General features: G+C 37.2%; 2 protein-coding genes across 2 annotated transcripts in view; both read left to right on the forward strand.

The window, feature by feature from the left end:
* Positions 1-486: 486 nt before the first annotated feature.
* LOC145101008 (putative xyloglucan endotransglucosylase/hydrolase protein 33) lies at positions 487-2,274 on the forward strand. Its single transcript, XM_079038180.1, has 4 exons — positions 487-761; positions 895-995; positions 1,087-1,295; positions 1,764-2,274. The coding sequence occupies exons 1-4, from the start codon at positions 527-529 to the stop codon at positions 2,173-2,175; spliced, it is 957 nt and encodes a 318-aa protein (XP_078894306.1). The 5' UTR covers positions 487-526; the 3' UTR covers positions 2,176-2,274.
* A 3,228-nt stretch (positions 2,275-5,502) lies between these two features.
* LOC145098021 (triosephosphate isomerase, cytosolic-like) overlaps positions 5,503-27,869 on the forward strand; it is a 36,016-nt gene continuing 13,649 nt past the window's right edge. The window contains exon 1 of the mRNA XM_079035706.1: positions 5,503-5,589. Within this exon, the coding sequence (XP_078891832.1) occupies positions 5,503-5,589 (87 nt within the window). The remainder of the gene's footprint in view (positions 5,590-27,869) is intronic.

Raw genomic sequence — 27,869 nt, forward strand, 5'->3', positions numbered from 1 at the left:
TATCTGATTGACTGTGTTGAATGATGAAAAAAAGTAATAATTGAATAAAAAAATTTAGAAAAAATTATTTAAAAAAGTTAATAATCAAATAAATAAATAAAGAGGCGGGGTTTGGTATATAATTGTGTTTCCAGCCCATTCAACCTAAAAGATATAATTTTAGAGTTTTCTGGGAAAGACATGTCTTACCGGGAAAGACCCCTTCTTTAGTGTAAATCAAACAGTCTTTCCGGTCCATTCAACCAGAAAGATCTGTTTGGACCTGGAAAGATGCATATCAAACGTAGCCTTAGTATTTTCTTAGCATATCTTTAAATATAAGCATAACCCACAAGTAAATTATCATCTATAAACAAACATTAAAAATCAAACATCTTAAACGATGAAAACAAGTACGGAGTACCAAATTCAAAAATAAATAAATAAAATTCACCTTTAATTTCCCAACAACCTAAAGAAACATGTATATAAACCAAAAACATGCCCTGCCAATTACAATCAATGTATCCTCTTCAACACGAAAAAAATGACATTTTTGCCGCAAAGGTTTCTTCTTTCATGTCTTGTTCTTTTTAATTGTTCTTTCCTGCTTCCGGTTTTTTCTCGAGGGTTCATTTATAAGCCCCCGAATGTCGAGCACTTAACAGATCATTTCCACCCAACACCTGTTGCTGGGAACATGTTAACTATTTTTGGAGCACCGAATATTCATATGAAAAGCAATGGATCGTATGCTGATATCATCCTAGATAAAACTTCAGGTAAGGCCGATCTGATAAACACTGATTTTTCATTTATAATGGTGAGCAGAATATATTATTTTTATAACTTTTTTACTATAGTCTATATATAAGATGGTAAATAAAATATATTGTTTTCCTACATTGAGTTTAGGTTCTGGATTGGTTTCTAAAGAAAAATACTTCCATGGATTCTTTAGTGCTGCAATAAGGCTGCCTGTGGGAGTTACATCAGGAGTAGTACTAGCTTTCTATGTGAGGTCTTCATTTTTAGTGAAATAAAAAAATATATATATATTCTTTTCTACTATTAGTTAAATGTCTATTTTTTTCTTTCGATTTTTAGATGTCTAATTCAGATGTGTATCCACACAACCATGATGAGATTGACTTTGAATTGCTTGGGCATGAGAAGAGAAAAGAATGGGTTCTTCAAACAAATATCTACGGGAATGGAAGTGTCAAACTTGGAAGAGAAGAGAAGTTTTACCTTTGGTTTGACCCCACACAAGACTTTCATCAATATAGCATACTATGGAATACCCATCACATAGTGTAAGTTTCATCATCATTTAACCCAAGGTTTAACCATGGTTAAGCCGCTCACGGAGGAGGGTTCAATAAGTCTTGGCTATTTTTTGGTCGGAACATAATGTGTTCTGAGTTACATATATAGACAATTTTGTTGTACGCATCATGATTATATAAGTTCATCATCGATTAACCCAAGGTTTAACCATGGTTAAGATGAACACATTTTTGGTCGGAAGGTAATGTGTTGTAAAGATACATAGACAACTTTGTCGTAACATACGTACCTTCATACTATTTGGTTGTGAGCCCCTTATAAGTTAGAGTCATATCTTACATACTTATTGGAAAATCTGTTTTTTAATTTTTCCCATGATATCATTTTATTAGGGTTTATTGTGTCAGCAATTAGTAATTACATTCATATTTGTGGATGTTTATTTACGTTTTACGTACACTTTATTAATGAACTAAACTTAATTTATAATGCAGATATTTAGTAGACAATATACCAGTACGTGAGGTAATCCACAACCAAGCATCATCTGTGGTATATCCTTCAAAGCCAATGTCGTTATATGTAACCATTTGGGATGGTTCAGAGTGGGCAACACATGGAGGAAAATATCCGGTTAACTATAAATATGCACCATTTGTAGCATCATTAGGAGAGCTAGAAATTGAAGGCTGCAGTTTGATGCAGACAACAAACTCATCGTCTATAGGTTCATGCTCAAAAAACATAGCTCATTCAAGCTTTGATCCACTTGAAGGAGACGAATATATAAAGCTAACGAAACAACAAATGGTTGGTCTAAATTGGGCTCGAACAAAGCATATGTTTTACTCTTATTGCAAAGATACTTCTAGATACAAAGTTGTTCCACCAGAATGCAATGCTTAGTTAATGTGGCCCTTTAATTAATTATGTTGTTGATCCACTTATACAATTATAAATTATTGTAATGATATTTATACACGTAGTTTAACTAGCTATTATAAACTTTGTACCTACATACATGCATTATCTTTTGAAATATATAATTGAATTTTTCTGTGAGCACATTGTATGGTTTTCTTGACTGACGTTGATATTTTTGGTATTCCCGTATAGTTAGGCGTTGTTATTCATTTTTTTAATAATTACCATCGTTAGACTAAACGCCAAAATGAAGAATTCCAGAATTCACGAGCTCAATAACAACGGTTCCTTCCTGGGTTACATGCCCGATTAGTATCAGAAATGATATTTATAGCAGCAAAGTGAGGAAAATCTATGTGGCTAAAAATAACATCTTGTAGGTGCCCTTTACATATAAATAAGTGAAATCCGGTGTTCGTGGTGCAGTGATTATCAATTTTGGAGATCATTCGCCAAAAATTATTATTTGTCAAGCACTTTAAAGAACATTCGATTATCAATTTGGACAGCAATGCGTCTTTCATCTCTGTCGTGCTTAAAGTGAACGTCCCCCTTAATCTTACCGATTTCCGTCCTATTAATATTCACTAGCATTTTCAATAAAAACCTTTTCTTGTTGCGCAAAAAAATTATCGTCATTAGACTTAACAAATAGTAAACTAGGTGGGGACCCCCGTGTTGCGGGGGTTGAATGCGACAATTTTTTCAATTGTTTGTTCTTTGTAAATGTCATTTGGTAACTCATTCAATTTGTGAAATATAAGCTACTCATTGACAAAGTTGAAAGCTTTTGCCATGACATAAAGATAGCCATTTGAAGGCCAAATATGTGATGTAGTACCAGTGAAATGAAGCAAATATTGCTCTATTTCAGCATCTCCTGCTTACATTTCTTCCCGGTCACTTTCCTGCAAGGCCAATATTGTAATTCAAAAGTGGTTAAAGACATACATAGGTATTCAAAAGACGAGTTAAAAAGAAGAAAAAAAAAATTATGCTTTTTCGTTTCCCTAACATGTAGTTTCTTCTTAGAAGACGATTTAAATTTTTATTCCATTTTCTAAAGCATCTGTTTAATTCTATAGTTTGAAATTGGAGGGTCTATACTTCCTTTTAGGACAGCCTCTACATTCATATATGCATCTAGGCTGAAGTTTCATCAGCTGTCTATAACCCATCGTCGTTGTCCGAGATAAGTGTAGAGCTGCAAAGAAGAGTGCAAAGACGAAAGCTGCAAAAATTTAGTACAAATTTTAGAAATAAATTAATAAAAATAAAAAAACATGGAATTTTAAATTCGGGTATCAAAAGTAAAAAACTAACTTAGGAAAAAGATACATATTGGTTCCATAGTTGCAATGGCCAATATGTCTATTTCCTGCATGAGTAAAATATATAATTAAAGACTTCCACTTACAAAAAGAAAATAATAAGATAATTAAAAGAAAAACCAATTTCCACGTAAGAGAATTGGCTTCCATTTGCAAAAATAATGTTATCTCCCACAATAGAAAATCCATCTTCAAGGGTGCATTCGACTGTCATAAAACCAAAAAAAAAAATACATCTAACAAATTGTTTTTAAAAACTAATATTATCTCTCACAATGCAAAATGCATACCACTGATCATTGAATTAACATTGCAAATATTATTGGTCTTGTTGAATCACATTCAACACAATTTAACTAACGTATTTTTTTACAAAAAAAAAATATTTGTGTTTAGGGATTAGCGTTCACTATTGTAATTAAATTGTAAAGTACACCTCTTTAGAAAGCAAATTACCTAATAACTTATTGATCTTCTTGTAGGATGTTGAGGTAATAAAGAACGCAAAGGGTATTTCTCTTCTAGATACTGTAAATGAGAAAGATAAAACATGAAATATTGTTTAGCAACTTTGAATGTGAATGAAAACATCAATAGGTTTATTACAAATAACATCCAAGACATCTATTCGTTTTCAATAGAAAACAAAAAATAAAATGGTTAATTACAGATGGTAATAGTCCAACTTCAATTGTTTACTTGTAATTTGTGATATGATACTGTATGTACTGTCGTTCCCCTGAGTCAAATTCATGTCAGTGAGACAAAAACTGCAATTTTTTGTTGTAACAAAAAAAGGTGGCACATAGTCTTTTTTTTTTTTTTTTTTTTTTTTTTTTTTTTTTTTTGGTAATGTGTAAAAGGCATGAATTCCCTTCTCATTCTATATGAACAAAGTAAATTACCCTTTGCTTCATTTACCTGTGGAATTTATGTCTTCTTTTCTGTAATGTGATCCTATGATGTATATATGAAAATTTTGGATCTAAAGCTAGTTGAGACATCTCCAATGCTGCTGCTTTAACAATATCCAAGTATCATAAAATATAATATGAATAATTGAAAATTAATACAAAATATAGGTAGTAGCTGAGCTTAGATAGAGATGCATTGACTTAACCTCATTTCCTTCTTCATCTTCAACTGACATCATGAGAGTCTACCTGACGCACCCTGTAGCAAGAAGCCATCTCAGTGTACATCTGCTCAACTCCCCCATTAAGGGTTCTGCCCCTGTAATCTTTGTACTTGTTATGGTATCCGGTTGTAGATTGATACCTCAACCAGATACCATAGTTCCTAATAGTCGATGGGTTTTTCTCAAAAATCTATACATGCACAACAAATATTATGTAATGAAGTATATGATTTCAGCACAAAACGAAAAAAAATAGAGTATTAGTATTACCTCATTAAGAGCAAGCATCTGACCATTACTCTTCTTCACCTTCTTTAGTTTCCTGAGGAAGTACCTGATTTCCAACACCATACAATGATTATCGATCCATGTAATAAACAATCAAAATACAAAAGTATGTGTGCGTAACATGTAATTCATTGGATCGAAAGGGAAAAAGGTGACATCAGATTATCGATGTGTACCACAACTTGCTCTTAGCACGGACTTTGTTGGTAGCCGAAAGCTTCATACACTGCCTACAACCTGAAACTGATGGAACTGCAAGGAAGACAACATAATACACAATCAAATGTCAGCATTCGACAACTCTACTATACAAAATTGCAATCTAGAAAAGAAAACACCGTAGTTTGTTCAAGCGATAATAGGTAAAAATAAAAACTAAGATTAGGTTTAATTTGGACAAATCAATTTAAGAGATATACATGAAGAACAATAACTCTATAACTCATTTTCCGAAGCTGGAGTTGCCCCCTCGATCAATCCTTGCATAATTTATGTGTGTGTTGCGTTAAAAATGGCAAAATTGATTAACCCTAATAGCAAAACGAAACCAAGATGACGGATTATTCACTTGCTGGTCTTGACCGGGTTCGTTTGATGTTGAAGATGGATGAATCGGTGGGTCGGGCCGGAAGAAGCAGGGTGAGAGAGAAGCGTGGAATACCTTATCACAGGAAACACCGATCTGGCCTCCGACAAAATACTCACGACTAATATCCGGCCTGAATCGGTGGTTCCAATGTAGTGATGGTGATAATCTACACCTATCCGGCCAACAGAGTGGAGCAAAACAAAAACCGAAAACGTCGAAGCCGTTGATGACTTTGACTCGATGTAGAAGACAACGGATGAAAAGGAAGACGTTGGAAGGATCGGTTGCCAACAATCTGGAATGAGTCGGAGGTGTGGCGGTTGTGTTTAGAACTGTCCATCAGAAATGGAAAAATCTAGAAAAGAAATGGTGGGAAGCACAGGAAGCGAGGCAGAACCGGTGAGGGGAAACGTGGGAATTGCACGTATCCGAACCCATATTTATCTTTACACTGTTAATAATTCAGGGGACCAAATAGCTAACATCACAAACTTTAGTGCCAAAAACATGAACCACTAAAAATATGAAAACTTATGGGCCATTTTTGCCAAAAAATGAAGAAGTTCACTATTCCTAAAAGTGTCCAGCTTTAATATATATATATATATATATATATATATATATATATATATATATATATATATATATATATATATATATATATATATATATATATATATATATATAAAAGAATACCTTATACATAAATAGTTGCAATTACTCATTTGATTTGCTTATATATAATAATTTCTCACATTATTCCATATATATATAAGAATACCTTATACATAAATAGTTGCAATTACTCATTTGATTTGCTTATATATAATAATTTCTTACATTATTCCGCCATGGATTGACGTAATTAAAAAAATTGATAATTGTTATAAACATTAAAAAACTCAAACCATATTTAGTTTAAAAAATCAGAAAAAGCAAAAAAGAAAAAAAAAATCTCTACCATCTTCAAGTATATAGTAAAGATAACGTTTGAAAAAACAAAAAAAAAATGAAAAAAACGAAAACGAAAAATTAAAATATTTAAAACCGAGCATATATCTATTTAAAAAAAATTGATTTTTTTAACGAAAAAAAAAATAATAAAAAAAATGAAAAAAACTAAATAAATGAAAAAGAAAAGAAAACTTCATTTAAATGACGTTCCATGAACGTTCGTCGCACATGATTCTTCTCTCGAGTCCGCATTATGTTCCATGCACGTGCGGCGAATGCTAATGCGTCACGACCAAGTAAATGAGTTTCACGTTTGTGCCATTGACGAAATGATTGGTGAAGAATAATATTCGTGGTTCCTATCAATTTTTGGGTTCTTACCGGATCTGGACTGTATATATATATATATATATATATATATATATATATATATATATATATATATATATATATATATAAGTTCCTTTGAGATTAAAAAAATAGAGATCTTAAGATTCAACATCAGCCGCATATTTCACATCTGATGCTCTAACCCTCCGACGCGACATGCTTGTTATAATCATAAATGATTATATAGCGTCATTCATTCTTTCCCCCTCCGTCACCATCCCCACCCCCGCAACCACCACCACCACCACTACCACCACCTCTGACACCAACCAACCCTACCATTGTCACCTCCGTCACTTATGCCATCGCCACTTATGCCACCACTACCTCTTCTGCCACCAACTGTCATAATCATATATGCTTATTCAATTTGTGAACAGACATATATGTATAATCATTTATGGTTAGAAATATACATAAACATGTATAATCATATATGATTATACCTCACTATCATATAAGCATTTATGTTTAGGCATACCACTCTATCATATATATATATATATATATATATATATATATATATATATATATATATATATATATATACTCCACAGTCTCTGTAGTCTGGCGAAGGTCCTAAAACTCCCTCGTCAACTGTTGTACCTTAATGATAGGTGCATACTCCGTCCGGGATCTCGTTACAAAATTAGACCAAGACATGGCTGCCACAGCCTCAACTCCCAATGAGTGACCAACCTCCTTGCACCATTCACGGCCTCCATCCCTCATAAGGCAAGATGCAAATCCCACCTGTAATCCCTCAGGATAGAAGCTCGTTCGTTGAGCATTCTCCATGTTAGGAATCCACCATGTACTGTAAATCAGGTCCTTCTTCCCGAAGAACTTTGGGGTTGTGCAAGCCTTGAACTCTTAAAAAGAGGGAGTTTGAGCCCTGATCTAACTAACCACAATATCTACGCAAAAAGCCCCAAATCGCTCATCCAACAACTCCATGATTCCTTCCTTTATTGTACCAAACATCACATGAGTCGCCTCCAAATTACCACGAGCGATCTCAGACGTAACAAACTCGTGTATCCTCTCATCAATCAAATAAGTACCAGAGCCTGAGCCTGAGCCTGAACTTGAAGCAGATCCTTATTTATGAGTGATCACCACCATACTGAAATGCCAAGATACAATGATCAAAACATACTTGAAGAATTCCTCATTCAACAGGCTTCTTAGAATCCTTGTGACTTTCCTTGATTCAAGTACAAATCATTTGCTTTCAATAGTATAGGCCCAATACTACATTCCACGCCTATCCATACTTTCCTCAAGACTCATCCAGAATCGTCTAAGCCGCCTTCTTACCATGATACTCCTAAAACCCGCTAAACAACACACCATTTGCCTCATGTAACTTACCGTATTCATTGAATTGTTAACTCACATCAATATGAGTCCTACAAAGCACAAAGCAAGCATCATTCGATCAGTAAAACTCTATAGGTCGTAAAAGTTCAAGAGGCATCCTTCCTAATAGGCATCTCTGCTAATAGGCATTCTAGCATGCAACCCTAAACATAACATTATGCTAACTTCTAGCATGCAAAACATTTAGTAACATATAACATATCAACAAGTATGGGTATTTTGGGAATCACTTACTTGAGCTCAGATGATTACACGTATCACATCCTATTCTTTGTAAAAAAAATCTTTTTAGAAAACTTATTTTCTTTCAAAAGATTACCAATTCCTCAGTTTGAGTTCAGACACACCCGAGAGTGTGCCCGAATCCCTCAAATCAAGGCTTTGATACCAACTTGTAAGGTCCAAAAAATATCAATAAAAATTTCATTTTTTAAACCATAAAATCCACACAAAAATTTGTTCCAAAACCAATCATAGTAAAATGTATCTTTCAAACATCAGAGTAAACTAATAAAAATCTGTAACGCTCAATGCGCCAAGTAAAACTTTCATTAATTATTCGATTATTTATGGTCCGGACTTGAGTACGTTGGGCGTATACAAGGTACACACAACGTACTCTGATGCATAAGCGAAGCAGGGTGTCCCCTACATATGTTGGGCGTACCCATGCATACGTAGGGCGTACGCAAGCCAGAGGCAAACCCTAACTTTTAGGGTTTGCACCCTATTTAAGCTCATTAACCCCCTCAAGTCTTTTACCTACTCAACCTCCCTTGCCTTTCTGAGGTAACCTCGAAACCCTAATCAATTTTCCAAGGAGATTGAGCTTGTGTGTGTGTTTTGGGTGTGTGTAGAGCTTAGTGAAGACGAAGGAGACTAATGGAGAAGTATTGGACAATAGGAAGCTTGTAGATCCAGAAGTTATTCACCATTTCAAGCTTTTTATAGGTAAAAAGCTTCTACCTTGGTGACTCCGTGTGTTAGTTCTAGTTTAGGGGTTATTTATTCATAAAATAGTCCTTAAAGTGTTTCTTTAGAGTATGAACTACTCCATAAGGTTATAATGAACGATCCTAGGGTTTTTAGTGTCCCTTGAGCATAAAAATGGAGTCTTGATGGGTTATGTTCAACCATGCAAGGGTTAAAGGTGGTTTCATAAGGTTGGTGTAATAAAGTGCAAGATTTGACTCTTTCAAGACATGCAAAAGCATAAAGTTTGCAACTTTATGGCTTAATACATTTCAAGGATCCTAAATCTGAAGTTGGATGAGGTATTAACTGATTAAGACCTCAAAAAGGAATTTAGCCATTTGGGGCGTATGTAGGGCGTACGCATATGTATGATAAGCGTGCGCGCTTGGGATCCACTCAATGCAAAGCTGCCGAGTGCGACGAGCGTACTGATGTTACGCTTAGCGTACTCATCGGTAGGGACTTGGGCTTTATTTCAGGCCATTTTTGGAACTTAGGTACTTTGGGCCCATCTTGGACATGGTATATCTTTTGGGCTTTGGGACTATGTAACGACCCAGAAATCAGGGGTGAAAATTTCATTTTTATTATAGTCAAAACACAAATATCGTTTAACTCAACATTCCAAATCATTTCTAATTAAAAACATTTATCAGATTTCATCCCAAAATCACATATTGCGGAAAACACGGGTGTGTGCGCTGAGATCAAGTCGGGCCCTTCCTTTCCAAACCAATGATAACTGAAACCATAAACAAAATTATAAGCACGAAGCTTAGTGAGTTCCCCAGAGCATACCCCACATAATCCACATAATCACATAAACCATATCAATCACATAACCATGCATATAAACATAAAAGGATGTCGTAGGTTCCCCCCAGGGTCTTACACCTATGTGCCATGGGCACCGCCCATGGTCTTACTTGGAATGCCATGGGTAACCTTACATGGTCTTATAACCAGGTGTCATGGGCACCCCCATGGTCTTTACTTGGAATGCCATGGGCACCCCCACATGGTCTTATAACCAAGTGCCATAGACACTCCCATGGTCTTTACTTGGAATCCCATTGGCACCCCCACATGGTATGACATCCAAGTGCCATGGGCTCCCCCCGGGGTCTTCCATGCAAGTATCACAAAGACAACTAGCATATCACGTACCAAATAATCAACTAGCATACCACATAACACGTAATTGGTCGGCCTTAGTGCCTTCGACCCATTGGTATGGTGAGGAGACTCACCTTGAATGTAGAAGCTCCCGGGAAGAAATCCTTAGTTGTTGCCCTGCCGGCTTCACGAACTATAAATACAAGAACCAAATAGAATCTTAGTTAATAGGCCAAAACCCTCAAGTTTATCCCGAGGTCAAACTTGGTCAAAAGTCAACGGTCAACGGAAGTCAAAGTCAACAAGTCACACTTCAGGCCGAGTAGACCCTGCGTACTTGGCTCGTACGAATGGCGTACTTACCAATCAGAATCGAGAACCTATATGATTACGTGCAGTGTACTCGAAGGTAAGCCCGGCATACCCGACCAAATGGGACTTTTCCATTAAGTGTTTAATCTCTTAAGTCTGTTCATCCAACACTCAGATCTAGTCCCACAACATCATTCTAAGTCATAAAGTTTCCACCTTTATGACTTTCCATGTCTAGTAAAGGTCCAAAAGCTAAAACCTTAACTTATTAATCCATTAAGACATCAAATACTCTCATGGAAGGCATAAAAGGATCAATATTACATTTTTATGGATCCTAAAAGCTCCATAATGGATAAAGTTTCGAACTTTATCCATTAGAATGGTCCGAACCCCAAGATCTAGCCTTTAAGCATCTAATGGGACCAAAAGTGAATCTTTTTCAACTTAATCCATTAAGTCCAAGTCTCCAACCTTCAAATTTGAGTCATAATGATGTTTAGATGGATAAAGTTTCCAACTTTATCCATAACAAGGTCACAAACTTTCAAGATCTAAACTTTATGCACAAAAATGACCGAAAGCTCTTAACATCCAAAACAAGCTAGATCTAACAAATGCATCATCGGGATTCAAAACCACCCAACGTACACCTTTTTGTATGCCCAACGTACTTAGCTTGAATCAAAACCACCCAAACTTCAAACAATCATAACTGCTTCGTTCTAACTTCGTTTTCCATGTTCTTTATATCCACATAAAGGTATTGAGGAGCTCTACAACCCTATCTAATTACTTTTGACTTAAAACACATTGAAATAAAAACCGTAACTCATAAAAGAAGTCTGAAACACTACATTCCCATTTTACCCTTTGACTCCAAAGCGCACACCAAACTATTGGGTCACATATCTACATTATCCACATCCAAATAGGCCTAAATCTTACCATTTCAAAGGCCCTAATCCTTATGATGACCGTTCTTCGGGCCACATCCTTGAATTAGGAATCAATTTGGAATATGGTGTTACAACTCTCCCCCACTTAAATTAAATTTCATCCTCGAAATCATTCACTACGATCCCCGACATACCATGAAAATTGAGCAACACAGCCACAATCCCGTGAATACCACAACCTTCCCAAGGCAACCGAAACCAACCCTAACATAACTCTCCAAACCCAAAGAGAACTAATCCTTAAGCCCTTACAGACGACCACATCTACCTTTCCGAGACCTGAAATCCACATTGGTCTGACTCTCCGATATACCGCCCCCGCTGAACCATAACCGTGCTAATTCCTTATCGAATAACATACTAAACAAAACATTTCCAAGCCTAATTGTCTTGATGCGACCAATGGAAACAAAGTCACCGACCATAAACAGCATCGGGACACTAATGGTTAACAGAAGGCTTAGATAATTCTTCGAGTAGAAGATTTATCTGAGAGCTGCGCAACAGGGTCAAATCACCTACTTTGAAATTGTTTAACCCAAACTGCAAGTGATTTAGCATATCCCTAACAACAAGCTACTCCACAGATACGAATCCAAAAACACTGATACTACCCAAAACATCATACTGCCTCCTAGCTGCTTTCCAAAGGCAGCTGATACCTCCCTGGTCCCAACTTGTTTGTCCACTATCTGCGACACTGGAATTAAGCCCGGTTGCTGAGTTGAAAAACACACCCATACATAGTCGCCCCAGGCGACTCTCGAGAGAAACCTTATATGGCAATAATTGTCCAAACCATCTCGTCACCCAATCCACTGCTAAAAGAAGGCTACCTGACCAACCGTGGTCTCCTATCATACCCGGTCTCCCATGACCTACCATTTCCTCCCATAGACAGAACCATCCCAAGACACAACACCATGGATTGATCTTTCATCGAAATCTAAACCCATTCATTACCCTTGAACCCTGCGATTAAATCCCTTGGCATATAGATACCCCAATTCTTATTCCATTGAAACTAAAATCCTGCACAAAACACTTGTGATACCCGACTCGAGATCTTACCCAAAAACCAATTCAATACTCAACTCATAACCTGAGATCCACCATTAACACTTGTATCTCACAACAAAACTTCTGCTTCCCCACAACCCTCACTTGACTGGTACATAAATGGTTCCATAGCATTGCTGAGACTACCAGTCTCGCTCCTAGTCCAACCACCAGGTGCCCAAGAAACCAAAAACGAGGCTACCCAGCCTATAAACCCCTTTGCGCCACACAATGAACACCCAATAAACCCTAAAACCCAAGATCCAAAACCTTGACCCCAACGGTCTCTACTAGTTCTATCCCAAATTCCCATAATAATCCAGGCTTGCCCAAGGACTCCGAAGATCCTCGATCCTAAAATAGAGCATAATTCCCCAAAAACCCTGGTCGGCGTGCCCAAGGCACGAACTGATTCCCCTTTCATGCTTGCGACCATCACATAAATGTTCTACTGCAAATTGATGAATGCTATGATCCCATCACAGCCTTGCAATACTTCCATTCAGCCGTGTTTTCCACCTTTAAAACCTTATGAATCTCCGATTCATCTCCGTCAAGAGCATGAACCGCCCATACTCTATGCCGACAATACTAGCACTCCATAGCTAGCCAAACCCAATGACTACCAAGCTCAGAAAATCATCAAGAACACTCTAAGAAATCTTAATCAATATGATGATCCCAAATATTTCCCATGACACCCTTTACCGAAGAAATCTGAGAGCAACTATAGATTTTCCATCAGCCTACCGTTGCCTAGGGACCGATGAAAGCTATGGCTCCCCTGCAGTCTTACAACACTCACGCCCCAGCTGATCACTAGTGAATGCTATGCCTCCCCTACAGTCTCACAACACTTTCACTCTAACCAACTATTAGTGAATGATACGACTCCCCCGTAGTCCTACAACACTTTCACCTCACCACAATCGCAACCCAAAGCCTTACTCCTAATCTATCAATTCGAACACACAGAGTCGAGCACGCACTCGACCGAACCCCCAAACTAAACTCATTTCATGACTGGAACCCAAACCTGATTCCCCAAATCCTACTATCAAGCACCAAAAGGATGCGATTCACATGTTGGGAAGTTTTACTTAACTCCCAAGTCACACAACCCTCAAACCAAACAACCACTTGGGTCGCGTTCCTCCCCGACGGAGATGCAATACTCAACCTGGTTGCTGCTCCTGCTCCTGAATACCCAAACGATTCTCCCCCACTTTAATTCGACTAAGATCTCATGGCACAAAAGAATTGAAGGTTTCCTAATCCTTCCTACCCTCTAACGATCTGATGACAACCATGCTTACCAATGTTGTTGTTCCATCACTAACCAGCCTAGAAGACTGCACAAACCTCGAAGATCCGTTGAGCACTTCCCAAAGCCCAACAACACTAATATTCCCAAATACTTTAAATGCTACAATACCCAAGACCAACAACCCTCAGTAATGATGCCCAACTAAAACCTCAACAATGGACCACTCCCCTAGTCGTCCCTAAAAGCCAATAAACGTGATTGGAAAAACCACTGGATCCTGACGATACAGAAGAGTTAGCTGAATCTTGACTATAAACCCTCCACACAACGCCCCTGAACCGATATCGACTACCACCCAACATGCAATCGAACACTTGGAGCTTGCTATACGAAAAATGACCCTTCAATAACCCACTAATGATTCACGACATGCAAAAGACATAAGATACTCCCTGAAGATACAGACTGACGATGACATAATCACAACCCAGAGATAACGTGAACCCAACATACTATAAGATTCCAAGCAACAAGAAGTCGATAGCAACCGAAAGAATCATAAACGATAACACACCCGTTGAACCACCTACTGGAGCACTGACTTCCCTTACCTCCCCTAGAGAACAATCTCTACTGGTATGATCAACCTGTTACGCTCGTAGCAACCCATACTTCTGGATTGGCAAGCTCCATTGTGCATTTCTCGTACGCGCTACACCGACCCCGACCCTGCTGGCCTCTCCAAACCTATTCAGAAGTCTTGGGTCTCTTCCCGAGACCCTTCACTAAATGCACTTGACCTGATCCTCCCCGAGTTACCACAAATCGATCTCCCGCCCTCGGAATCTAGGATTCATATCATTCAGGGTATGGCACCCTGACACCCTCACCGGCTTAATTGTCAATAGCTGAACTGCAATAGCTGGAGCAAACTCTATCCTAACCCATGCTACAAACTACTCCTTAGACATAGTCTGCAATCCCGAAAGCGCAATAGATCGTAAAATCAATCCTTGCTGCCCGATACAAGAGGCGAACCGAACCTTAGCTCCTAAGGAGTAGGGAAAAGTGTGGAAAACACTTTCCATCTCTGTCACACCCCCCAAACCTGAACGGCGGAAACGTTCGGGGGCGGATGACTTCATGTGGTAACGTAACAAATGAATACATAGTAAAGAAAGCAATACAACCATCATATATATAATTGAAAGTTTACATTTGTCAAAAGTTACATGTTCAAAACCAATTACAATATGATGTCAAAATATGAAATTAAACTGGCGCCGCAGCGTCCCTTCTTCAAAAGCATATTGATACCTGAAATTACTGAATCCCTGGGACATACAAGTAATTTTGAAAGAGTAGATCAGCATTTAAGCTGGTGAGTTTCATAAGTATTAAATGACAATGTTTGTATGAAATGAAATGTTTTGTCCTTGTTTGTTTCTAGAAAATCCTATATTTTCTACTAGTATAAAAGTAGCCTTCTCTCAAGACTAATGTTTGTTTCTAAAAATGTATGTAAGTGTAAAATAACCAACGTGTTTGAAAACCTCGTAAATCAATGTATTTTTAATACCCCATGTGAGTTTTATAACCATACTATTGACTTGGAATGCCTATACACAACGTTCTTCAAGCATTGGAATGTTATGACGTTTGTCACCCCAAATGGTGGACGGTAGCTAACAGTCAAGGCGCGGGTTGTCAAGCCCGTATAGATCTATACACAAACACCATGCTCCCCCTCCAAGGGATTCTGGTATATAATACAGGACTTGAAATGTGTACTCGAACGTACGTGAAGTTAATGTCTCACAAACCGTGGTATAAAAACAAATTTACATGTTAAAAATGTTCGTTTGTTCTTGTATATGAAAGTGATTTCTTGAAAATCGTGTTTCTAGTATGTAAAAGTTAGCAATATCCTCGTAAACTATACCTATTATAGCTTTCTAAAAGTGTGTCTCATTTGTTTAGAAATATCTAGAAAAGGAATCACTTGTTATGAAAGTATAGATTTTTGTAGAGCCTAAGATAGACACGTATACATATAATCTAAGAAAATGTTTAGTTTATACATGCATTACAACAATTTATATTTCAAAAGATAGAATGCTATTGTAACATATTTTATATACGAAAGTTCCCTATAAAGTTTATAAATCACATATGATTCTATTTAATAAAAGTGTATAATAAAACTTTATATATAACACCCGATAATAATCGTGTGTTTTACTTGTATTCCCCCCCTTTGAAAGCATATAAAAGCATTTAGAATATTTAAAAGGGTTAATTAAGGGGTATGAACTCACTTGAAGGTTTGAAGAAAGCGAGATGGAAACCGGGCAGAATTTCGTCTCGGGAAAACAGATTTTCTCGGGATTCTCGGGATTCTCGGGAGTACAAACGATCTTCGGGACTTGAGCAAAGTGACCGGGGCTTTGGGTTAGAACGGGCACGGAAAACGAGGCAAGAACGCAAAATAAAAGAGAGAAATGGAGCCCTTTCTTCGGAACCCTCGCATCCCTTTTATAGGGGCTGGAACCGCCTCGGTACGCGAGGCGTACGCGTACGTAATGCATGACCGAGTCCTCGACTGCCTCGGACTTCGGATGGGACAAGGCTAGTTTCGCATAGACCGGGACGTGCACGATCCGAGGCCTAGGCCTTGAGTACGCGGGGCGTACGAGGGTACGCAGGGCGTACTTCAGCCCTATCTGCTGACTCCTCTTCGGATATTACCAAGAGTTTATAATTAAATTTATATTTAATTTAATTAATAAAGTTCTAAAATTCATATCTTCTTCATACGAATTCCGTTTTCGATGGTCTTTATATCCACGCGTAGGTGAGACTACGCTCTACAACTTTCGTTTAGACTCCGTCGGCAAATTTCGAAATTATTTTTATTATTTATTTTTAAAATGTCGTGTTTAAGGAATTTCTTTAGAAATTCATAACTTCTTTATCTGACGTCGGTTTTTGCCAGACTTTTTACCATTGAATTGCCATTGTCGAGACCTTCGATTCTCGTTTAGGTCATTCCGGCCAAAAGTCGCTCGATCTCCGATTCGAGTTTTTAGCTGTCTGTTGCTATGCCGAACTTGGAAAAATCATAACTTCAATATAAGAAGCCGGATTTGGGCATTCTTTCTACGTACGATCACGGTTTAATGACATTAAACATAGTAGGAATTTAAATAGAAACTTTTTGGACATTTTATTATCAAATTTAATTTCATTAACTCAAAAATGGTTACAATACTTGACTTTTTAGGTCATTACAAAGAGTTGAAATATCGGGTTGTCACAATCTCCTTAGTCCAACACGAACTCAAATCCCCGACATTCCTTCCATTAACTGGCTCACCACCAGAGCAGGGACCAAACCCTGGTCCTTCCCCATGCGTGCTCATCCTCATCCTACAAAGCAACTATTCCCACAGTCCAAGCATAACCAATAATTCTCCTTCCCATAAGTTTCTTAGATTCTCCAAGACTTTCACTGATTCGAGTATGGATCCTGTTCTTTCAGTAGTACATGCCCAATACTACCTTCCACACCTATCCATACTTTCCTCAACAATCCCCTCAAATCCTCTAAGTCACCTACTCCACTGATGCACCAAATATCCGCTAAACAGCAGCACGATGCCCACCGAAGCAACTCCTAGGCTCCCAACCTCACCAAACCGCCCCACTAACTCACTGGAGCATATGCTAGGCTTTCCTAAGTTCCCAACCTCACCCTGCCATCAGATGCTAAAGAACTCCTCTTTAATGCCAACCATCAACCTCCTGAATATCGTCATATTCACTTAGTAGATGACTCCCATCATTTAAGAGTTCCACAAAGCACAAAGCACAAAGCAAGCAGCATTCGTGCAGTAACTCTCCAACCCATGAAACTATCATAGAACATCCAATACACATACCACAACTCATCCTATCCAAATCCACCCTCACTGCTTGTTGCCTTATGCATGCAAATTATACGCAAAACAGGATCTAATAGATTGGCGAATAAAAGACTCTACCCTAGGACCAGAACCAGACAAGGAACAGGAAATAAGGCCAAATCATTTATTCTAAGGCTATAAGATCCTAACTGTATACAATTTTTAAAGCATACACATAGCAGTTACTAATACCAATAGTCATTCTCATTCCAGCATAGCATCCAATATCCCAAAGGCTACAAGCATCACATATTAGGTCAATCTATCGCTGACTACTCAGCACTAACATGCAATTCTACCAGCTCATACAACATATAAAGTCATCTCTCCTAGACCTAACTAGCATGCGATTCTCAGATTCATAAATCAAGTCATAACAGATAACATATATGAGTATTCTTGGAAAACTTACTTGAGCTCGGCCGATTGCATGCACCACACCCTTTCTTGTCTTAGAAAACTCTTTCCTTGAAAATAATTTTTTCTTTTGAAAACTTTACAAATCCTCAGTTTGAGTTCAGACACACTCGAAAGTATGTCTGAATCCTTAAAACCAAGGCACCGATACCAACTTGTAACGACCCAAAAATCAAGGGTAAAAATTTCATTTTTATTATAGTCAAAACACAAATATCGTTTAATTCAACATTCCAAATCATTTCTAATTAAAAACATTTATCAGAGTTCATCCCAAAATCACATATTATGGAAAACACGGGTGTGTGCGCTGCAATCAAGTCGGGCCCTTCCTTTTCAAACCGATGATACCTGAAACCATAAACAAAATTGTAATCACGAAGCTTAGTGATTTCCCAAGAGCATACCCCACATAATCCATATAATCACATAAGCCATATCAATCACATAACCATGTATATAAACATATATGGATGTCCTGTGCTCCCCTCAGGGTCTTACACCTATGTGTCATGGGCACCCCCATGGTTTTACATGGAATGCCATGGGCACTCCCACATAGTCTTATAACCAAGTGCCATGGGCACCCCCATGGTCTTTACTTGGAATGCCATGGGCACCCCTACATGGTCTTATAACCAAGTGTCATGGACACACCCATGGTCTTTACCTGGAATGTCACTGGCACCCCCACATGGTCTGACATCCAAGTGCCATGGGCTCCCCTCGGGGTCTTTCATGCAAGTATCACAAAGACAAATAGCATATAACGTACCACATAATCAACTAACATACCACAAAACATGTAATGGGTAGGCCTTGGTGCCTTCGACCCATTGGTATGGTGAGGAGACTCACCTCGAATGCAGAAGCTCCCCTAAAGAAATCCTTAGCTACTGCCCCACCATCTTCTCGAGTTATCAATACCAAAACCAGATAAAATCTTAGTTAATAGGCCAAAACCCTCTAGTTTGCCTAAGTTCAAACTTGCTCAAAAATCAACGGTCAACAGAAGTCAAAGTTAAGAAGTGAAACTTCAGGCCGGGTAGGACCAGTATACTCATCTCATAAGAATGGCATACTTACCAACCAGAATCGGGACCTCATATAAGTATGCGTTGCGTACTCGATGGTAAGCCCGACGTACCCAGCTAAATGACACTTTTCCATTAAGTGCTTAATCTCTTATGTCCTTTCATCCAACACTCAGATCTAGTCCCACATCATTCTAAGTCATAAAGTTTCCACCATTCATGACTTTCCATGTCTAGAAAAGGTCCAAAAGCTAAAACCTTAACTTATTAATCCATTAAGACATCATGATACTCTGATCAAGATTACATTTTCATGGATCCTAAAATCTCCATAATGGATAAAATTTCCAACTTTATCCATTAGAATGGTCCAAACCACAAAGATCTAGCCTTTATGCATCAAATGGGACCAAAAGTGCATCTTTTTCAACTTAATCCATTAAGTCCAAGTCTCCAACCTTCGGCTCTGAATCACAATGATGTTTAGATGGATACAGTTTCCAACTTTATCCATAACAAGGTCACAAACTTTCAAGATCTAAACCTTATGCACTAAAATGACCAAAAGCTCATAACATCCAAAACTAGCAAGATCTAATAAATGCATCATCAAGATTTAAACTACATACCTCTAGAAGATAGATCAAGCTGAAAAATGTCCAGATCTACAAGCTCCAATGCAACCAACACTTCTACAAGAAGTTCATTCTTCTCCAAGGTGCACCACGCATACTCCAAAGCACTCAAAATCACCTTCTTTTAGATCAAAAAGGCTCATCCAAGGTTAGGGTTTCTTGAAAGGGGTGTTGGAGGGGTGGAGGCTGAGAATGGAGTGGGTTTGGGGGTGTTAAGGAGCTTAAATTGGGCTCAAACCACAAAAATAGGGTTTGGGCACTGAATGTGTATGCCCAGCGTACTCTTGGTTTGACCAGCATACTTAGGATTGCAATAGTACCCCCAACGTACACCTTTTTGTATGCCCAACATACTCAGCTTGGCCCAAAACCACCCAAACTTCAAATGGTCATAAGTTCTTCGTTCTAACTCGGTTTCCAACGTTCTTTATATCCACAGAAAGGTATTGGGGAGCTCTACAACCCTATCTAATTAATTTTGACTTAAAGCACTTCGAAAGAAAATCCATAATTCATAAAAGAAGTTTGAGACACTACATTCCCATTTTACCCTTTGAATCCAAAGTGCAAACCAATCTATTGGGTCACATATCTACATTACCCACATCCAAATGGGCATAAATCTTACCTTTTCAAAGGCCCTAATCCTTATGATGACCGCTCTTCGGGAAACAGCCTCGAATTAGGAATCGATTCGGAACAGGGTGTGATCGACTAAGCGTATTTAGGCCTTGTTGGGTTAGGCCCAATAAGACATGGATTAAGTAGTTGTTTTTCCTTAACTCCAAGATTTAGGGTTTGGACTCTCGGGATGGGTTATTCACCTAATTTCTAATTTGGGTTTTATTACTTGTTATTTAGAGTGAGGATTTCACGAGTCAACAGCTCGAGTGTGATTTGATAGCTTCGGTCTGAGGTGAGTTTCCTTCACTTTATTCACGGGTCGAAGGCACCAATGCCAGCCCCTTAGATTATTTTTATAGTATGATTGTCTTCGTGAGAATCACATGTAGTGCCTATATCAGCTTGATGTATATGTGACGCTTGTTGTTTTGATTATATTTGTAGTGGTAGGGGTAAAATAAACCCGATACTGGTTGAAAGATACCAAAGAGGGTGAAATAGAGCCAGTACCGGTTGAAAGATACCGATTGGGGTGAAATAGATCCAGTATCGGTTGAAAGATACCGAAAGGGGGGGTGAAATTGACCCAATACTGGTTGAAAGATACCGAAGGGGGGTGAAATAGACCCAGTATGTTTTTCACTGTTATATATGTATGATATGGGGTATTTTAGGGGATCTCACTAAGGTTTGTGCTTACGGCTTTCAGTTTATGTTTCAGGTACTTCCAGCTCGAAAGGGAAGGGCACGACCTGATCGCCCTGCGTCCACCTATGTTTTCCGTATCTCGTGATTTTGGGATTTTGTACTCTGATAATACTCTACTATGTTATACTTTCGATTGTTTGATGTGATTATTGTACAAATGGAATGAATTTTAAAAATGAAAATTGTATCTGAATTTTTGGGATGTTACAAGTTGGTGTCGGAGCCTTGGTTTAAGGGATTCGAGCATACTCTCGGGTGTTCTTGAACTCAAATCAATGATTTGGTAGATTTTCCATAAAAAGAAACATTTTAATTAAGGAACTTTAATAAAAGAAAGGGGTGTGAAGCGTGCAATCAACCGAGCTCAAGTAAGTCTTCCCAAAATACCCATACATGTTATAGGTTTTACGTTATAATGTGTGAATCGCATGCTAGATTAGGACTAGGGATTTGATCAAGAATGCATGATAGTATGCTAGGAGATATGCCTTTATGTGCCTATTGTACGAGCTTATAGATCTGCATGCTGGTATGAGATCAGTTATATGATAGAATAGCCTGTTTAGGTTACGTTCTGACTTGAATTGCTTGATGCTCGAATGTTGCATGCTTTGTGCTTTTAGGAAATTTTATTAGTACCAAATGACTAGTGGATGAATGCGTTTGGTTACATTTTATTGATATTGTATAATTTTAGAAGGATATGTTTAACTCTATTGCGCAACTCTTGTTTGAGTCCAACTGTTGTAGTGTGGGACCTTTGATTCAAAGAATTATCTAGTACCAATAGTATGTAATTGTATTCATGTGGTCGTTAGATGGTATTAGTGGGAGTTTCTTATGCAGTTGATAGCAGAGAGTGGTGAGGAAAGGAACCACAGGAAGTCCCTAGAATATGTATTGGTGCGTAGGACACCTTACAGTATTAGGAGAGTATTATATGGGAAGGAGTGACTCTGAGGATTCGAGGTAGACCTTGATGAGGGTATAAATAGGTGTGGAAGGTAGTATTAGGCCCGTACTACTGGAAGCACATGATTTATACCCGAGACTAGGAAGACCACAATGAATCTAAGAAGCTCGAGCATTTGAACCTCTTCGTGTGTTTATAGTATGTGGTTATGTTTCAGCATGGTGGTGACACGTAATGGAGTAAGGGGTTTAGGATCGAGATCTAGTTCATGCACGGGAACCAAACTAGTTGATGAGGGGTTACGCGAGTTCATTGCGTTAGAGGTTATGAGAGGCATCCTTGATGCGACCCTGATGACGTTTGGGTCATTCAAGGAGGGTATCATGCAGCTGATGGAGGATGGCCTTCGTATCTTCAGAGCTGATTTGGCCACTAGCCAGTATGGGTGGCCGCACTCTCTGCTTCAAGGTTTTCAGTGGATGTGGGGCATCATAATTCTTTGGGGTGAAGGACCCCATTGCCGCCAGGCGTTGGCTAGCAGATATTGAGTGTGCCTAGATGACGAGCTTCTGCCACAAGGGTTCGAAGATGAGGTTCATTGTAGGATGTCTGAAGGAGAGAGTTTGGGATTGGTGGGAGGAAGTTTTCTATACCTTGGGATCCCCATCCATTGAGGCCATGACCTGGTCAGATTTTGTGACCCGGTTCCGAGCGCAGTTTGCACCAACTATTGAGGTACAACAACTAGCTAGGGAGTTTCTGGATATGAGACAGACGACTGAGACCATGGCATATATCACTGCCAAATTCCTATAGAGAGCTTTATTGGTACCCCAGTACGCGGCAGATGAGGAGACGAGGAAGACCTGGTACCATGATGTGACATCCCCAATTTTCACGGCCATAAAAGACCAATTTGTTTATGCTTATTTAAAAATCAGAGTATCCTTTTTTGAAGAATAATATTGTGGAATTTGTTCCCAAAAATATGATAATTATATTATCAAATCATTTCGAAGAAATGTATTTATTTATATTAAAACATTGGGATGTCATTGTCAATACAAAAACATAAGCATAACGAAATATTACAAGCGTTACAGTAATAAAATTACTGACCTAATACTCCTTGAAATCTCTAAGTTGAATGTATCTTTAATATCGCTACATGTGATACAATAAACCGAGTGAGCCTGGTTGGGAGACCTGGTGAGTACATATGAATTTCAATCCCATAATCTTATAACACACACACACACAAACATACACACACATACACACACAAATATATATATATATATATATATATATATATATATATATATATATATTAGAACTCACAATATAAAATTTCATATAAGCAGTTTACCCTACCCTGTCGATCCTTACAACGACACGATCCATAATTTTGGATCTAAAATGAACGGCTTTACCTAATCCATACTCCCAGATGAGGAATGAAGGACTATGTCTAATATATTCTCTTGGATCAATGACAAATGACTATGCCTACTCCATACTCTCGGACTAGGGACAAATTACTATGTCTAATCCATGCTCTCGTATTATCGACAAATCACTATGCCTACTCCGTACTCTCGGACTATGGATGAATGACTATGTCTAATCCATGCTATCGGATTATCGACAAATGACTATTCCCAATTCATACTCTTGGACTAAGTACGGATGACTATGTCTAATCCATGATTACAGATCAAAAGAAAAATTTTAGAGTTCTACCCTCCGTGTGTATCTCACCCGTACTATTAAGGAGATACTACTCGATATTCATCTTTTATTCTGTAAGTCCTGAATCATCATATATTATTAGATACGTTCTGAACACGTATTTCAGGCAATATAAAATATCTCATACATAAACATATATTAATACTTTAATCAATACTTGTATTAAAATCATGTTCATGAAAGGTACTATGCACTCACTTGTTAAAGTGACGACTCGAAACTTGGACATCACGTCGCTCCCAGCAACTGTCTTTTCCTTCAATGTAACCATGTATTATTATCACTGAGTCTTAGTCTCATATTTCTTGCGACTAATTATTAGTCTAGATTCATCATTAATTCAAAGTGTACTTTAAGATCTATCAAGTAAGGATCAACCAGACAGGATTGTTGGGAGGTGAGATCATTTCGACGTATAGCCTTTCTGAAATCCAACAACAAAGTGACCATTCTAGACACCTCTATGTAATTTGATTAATCAATATATTGTAATTTATTTGATTGAGTGACTATAAAATTAATTCTTTTTATTACAGTTTTGTATAGCATTTTTTCTTATCATTGCAATGTAGTTTGGAAAGACTACCTAATTATAGTAATTAACTTTCCGAACTATTTATTCCTACCAGCATGAGATTACCTAATTATAGTAACTAACTTTCCGAACTATTTATTCCCACCAACATGAGATTGAGTGTGGTATGATTACTACAACCATCTAATTTCTTCAATAAAATTAAAGATTTCAAATAAAATGTAGAAGTTTGTGAAACAAAATATATATACCAATTTTCACTTTTCACAAAAAAATAAAATAAAAGTTTCAGTAAATTTTATTGATCATTTGTGCCTTTTAGTTATACTTTATCATATTGATGTTGTAGATGTCATTGTACTGTCACTTGAAAATCGAGGTAGAACAACAAGATGAATGAGAAAGAGAGAAGAATAAGAATTGCCGCCTTCAAAATCTAACCTTGACTTTTCATGATTTTGATCAGTTGTTTGATCCATAATTTTTTTTAATCTTTTCTATGAAATTCCCCAAAAACATATGGTATTAAATAAATTTCAGTCTTAACTCTTTCGTAAAATGACGAAACATTGATCGTATTTTACCATGTCAGAGAGGAAGGGGAACATACTATATTTTTTCCTTTTCCTACCAACAATAAACAACAACAAACTATTATTTTTTTGCATTCCTTTTCTTTACAGGCTTGTACTAAATAGCAACCATGTTTTTGTTTTTTTTATTGTGACCCGCAAGTATGTTCTTATTGGAAATATATATATATATATATATATATATATATATATATATATATATATATATATAGGGTTAGGTTATTTTATTTTCACTATCTATTGTGTGCATGTATGATTGATTCTGGACCAATCATTTTAGTTATTTTAAGAAAGTAATTAATTCATATTACATGTTGAAGATATAATGGGTATTAATTACATCTTCAACATTTAATATGCATTAATTACTTTCTTAAAATAACTAAAATGATTGGTCCAGAATCAATCATACATGCACACAATAGATAGTGAAAACATTTGAACCTAACTCTCTCTCTCTCTCTCTGTCTCTGTCTCTCTCTCTCTCTCTCTCTATATATATATATATATATATATATATATATATATATATATATATAACTATGATGCAGTTATATGTCATAATACCCTTAATTTGCTGATTTAGTAAGCTTTTTGGTCCCCAGTGCAGAACTAATGTAAATGATAACTTTGTTACCTGAGTTAGCAAGACCTGTTCATAATAACAATGTACTTTTTTTATTTTATCATTGAAGATCGAGTTTTCTGTCATATTTGTTTGTTCATCCCTTAGCAATGTAATTTTTTTTTATCATCTTTATTAGATTTCCTTTCGACGATTCCCTTTTTTCCAAAAACATCAGGTTGTAATTTAAATAGCATAATGTGAAAAGTAAAAATGAGGTGCCATATAAACAAATAAATAAAGATACATTGTTTTTTTTTTACTTTATAGTTTATGTTTTTTTTTACTTGATAGTTTATTTTTTTTTCTTTTTTTATTAGAAGGGTAATATAGTTATTAATTTGCAACAAGGACCGCAATGTTATAAAAATCGTAGATATAGACCATAATTGCAAGAGAGTATCTATAACAACCGGTTATTTCGGGACACCAAAAGTCAAAGAAAGTCAATAAAAATCAAACTCGTCAATTTAATTATTCTAAAAGCACAAAGTATGAATTAATAGCCTACTTTAAAGGTTTTCGGTATTTGGAATCAAATCTCATGCTAAAACTGAAATCAAATGTTAGCCGAAAACCCTCTTGACCGAAATCACTTCTCGGCCGAAAACTATGCGAGACCGAAATCACCATGCAAGGTCCCACCTTTTGCACCGAAAACTCTCTAAACCGAAAACTATGGTTCTCGATTGGACTTTTAGACTGAAATCATGTGATTTTGGAGAAGATAAGGCCAAAATCTCAAATTGGTACCAGTGTCACACTATTCTAGGTGATAAAATATACATCCCAATGCAAGTGTCAAATCAATTTTTACTCCATATATATATATATATATATATATATATATATATATATATATATATATATATATATATATATAAGACCGAAAAATCATTCACAATTCTGATTTTCGTCTCAAATTGTGACAACCATAAAATTCTATCTTGTAAAGTTAATCAATTAAATCAAAAGTCAGACTCGTTTCTACTATCTTTTAGCCTTGTTAAGGGTTTGTTTGAGTGTTCTAAAGCCTAGTACATTCAAGGTTTGTTTGTTAGGATGTGTTAACTTAAGTTCGTTAAGTTGAAATCAAGCCAGAAACTCCATCACAAGGAGTTCACGGCCACAAACTAGGGTTCACGGCCGTAAACCCATGGCCAACCGTGAACCCCTCCCTTAAGTATCAAATTCCTTCATTTCCTCCTCATTCTTCACATCTTCAACGCTGAAACTCGAAATTCTCTCTCAACTATCATCAAGAACACTTCCATTGTTCTTCAAAGTTGTATGTATTTCCTTCATTTTGAGTTAATATCTTTCACATTCAAGTGAAACCCTTTGATTTCTTCCATAAATCCAACTCTTTTGACGTAGATCTTTAAATCTTCATCCATTTCACGAAGAACACCAAGAACACACACTTGTTCTTGGTGGTCGTGAACCCCCCAAAGGCTCCCCAAATCGTGAGTATCTCTTCTATCATCATGTATCCATTAGAAACACTTACTTTCTGTCACACCCCAAAACCAGAACGGCGGAAACGTTCGGGGGTGGAGGACGTCATGTCAAGTATCACGAGATAGGTATATGGTAAGCAAGTAATGAACAACCATTTCATTTAGAAAGAAAGTGTTTACAATGTATGTGTTCACAAAACATAGAAGTCATAAACAAATAACAAAACAAGACTTGAAGCTATAATGCTCCATCTTCTGAAGTCCCAGCATGAGCACCTGTCTAATAGTCTCCTGAGAATACAAGTTATTTGAAAGAGTTGATCAACAATTAAGCTGGCGAGTTCATAAGATTTTAGTGATGTGAGTAAGCTGTAAAAATGTGGTTGAAAATGTATATGTAAAGTGTTGTAAGTTGTAAGGTGTTGTTTTGTAAAGTTTGCCTGTTCCTCTAGAAAATCATATATTTCCTACTTAAAATGGGAGTTGAGTAAAATGACACTACAAGCCTTTCTATGCGTAATAAGTGGGTACAAGTTATATATACTTGGAGTAAACAAACAATCGATTATGCACATCTGCCCTCAACCTACAACCCGACGGGGTACAGTAAGTAAGGCGGATAGCACATATTCCATTGGTTGTTAGATCGTTTTC

Source organism: Lactuca serriola, chromosome 4 (assembly GCF_051521515.1).
Source record: "Lactuca serriola cultivar US96UC23 chromosome 4, Lser_US96UC23_V15, whole genome shotgun sequence".
NCBI lineage: Eukaryota > Viridiplantae > Streptophyta > Magnoliopsida > Asterales > Asteraceae > Lactuca > Lactuca serriola.

Bases quoted from the DNA above. Each gene is read 5' to 3' on its own strand.
- LOC145101008 (XM_079038180.1), top strand. From the start codon at position 527: ATGACATTTTTGCCGCAAAGGTTTCTTCTTTCATGTCTTGTTCTTTTT. The intron at 762-894 runs GTAAGGCCGATC...CATTGAGTTTAG, and splicing joins CATCCTAGATAAAACTTCAG to GTTCTGGATTGGTTTCTAAA. The intron at 996-1,086 runs GTGAGGTCTTCA...TTCGATTTTTAG, and splicing joins GAGTAGTACTAGCTTTCTAT to ATGTCTAATTCAGATGTGTA.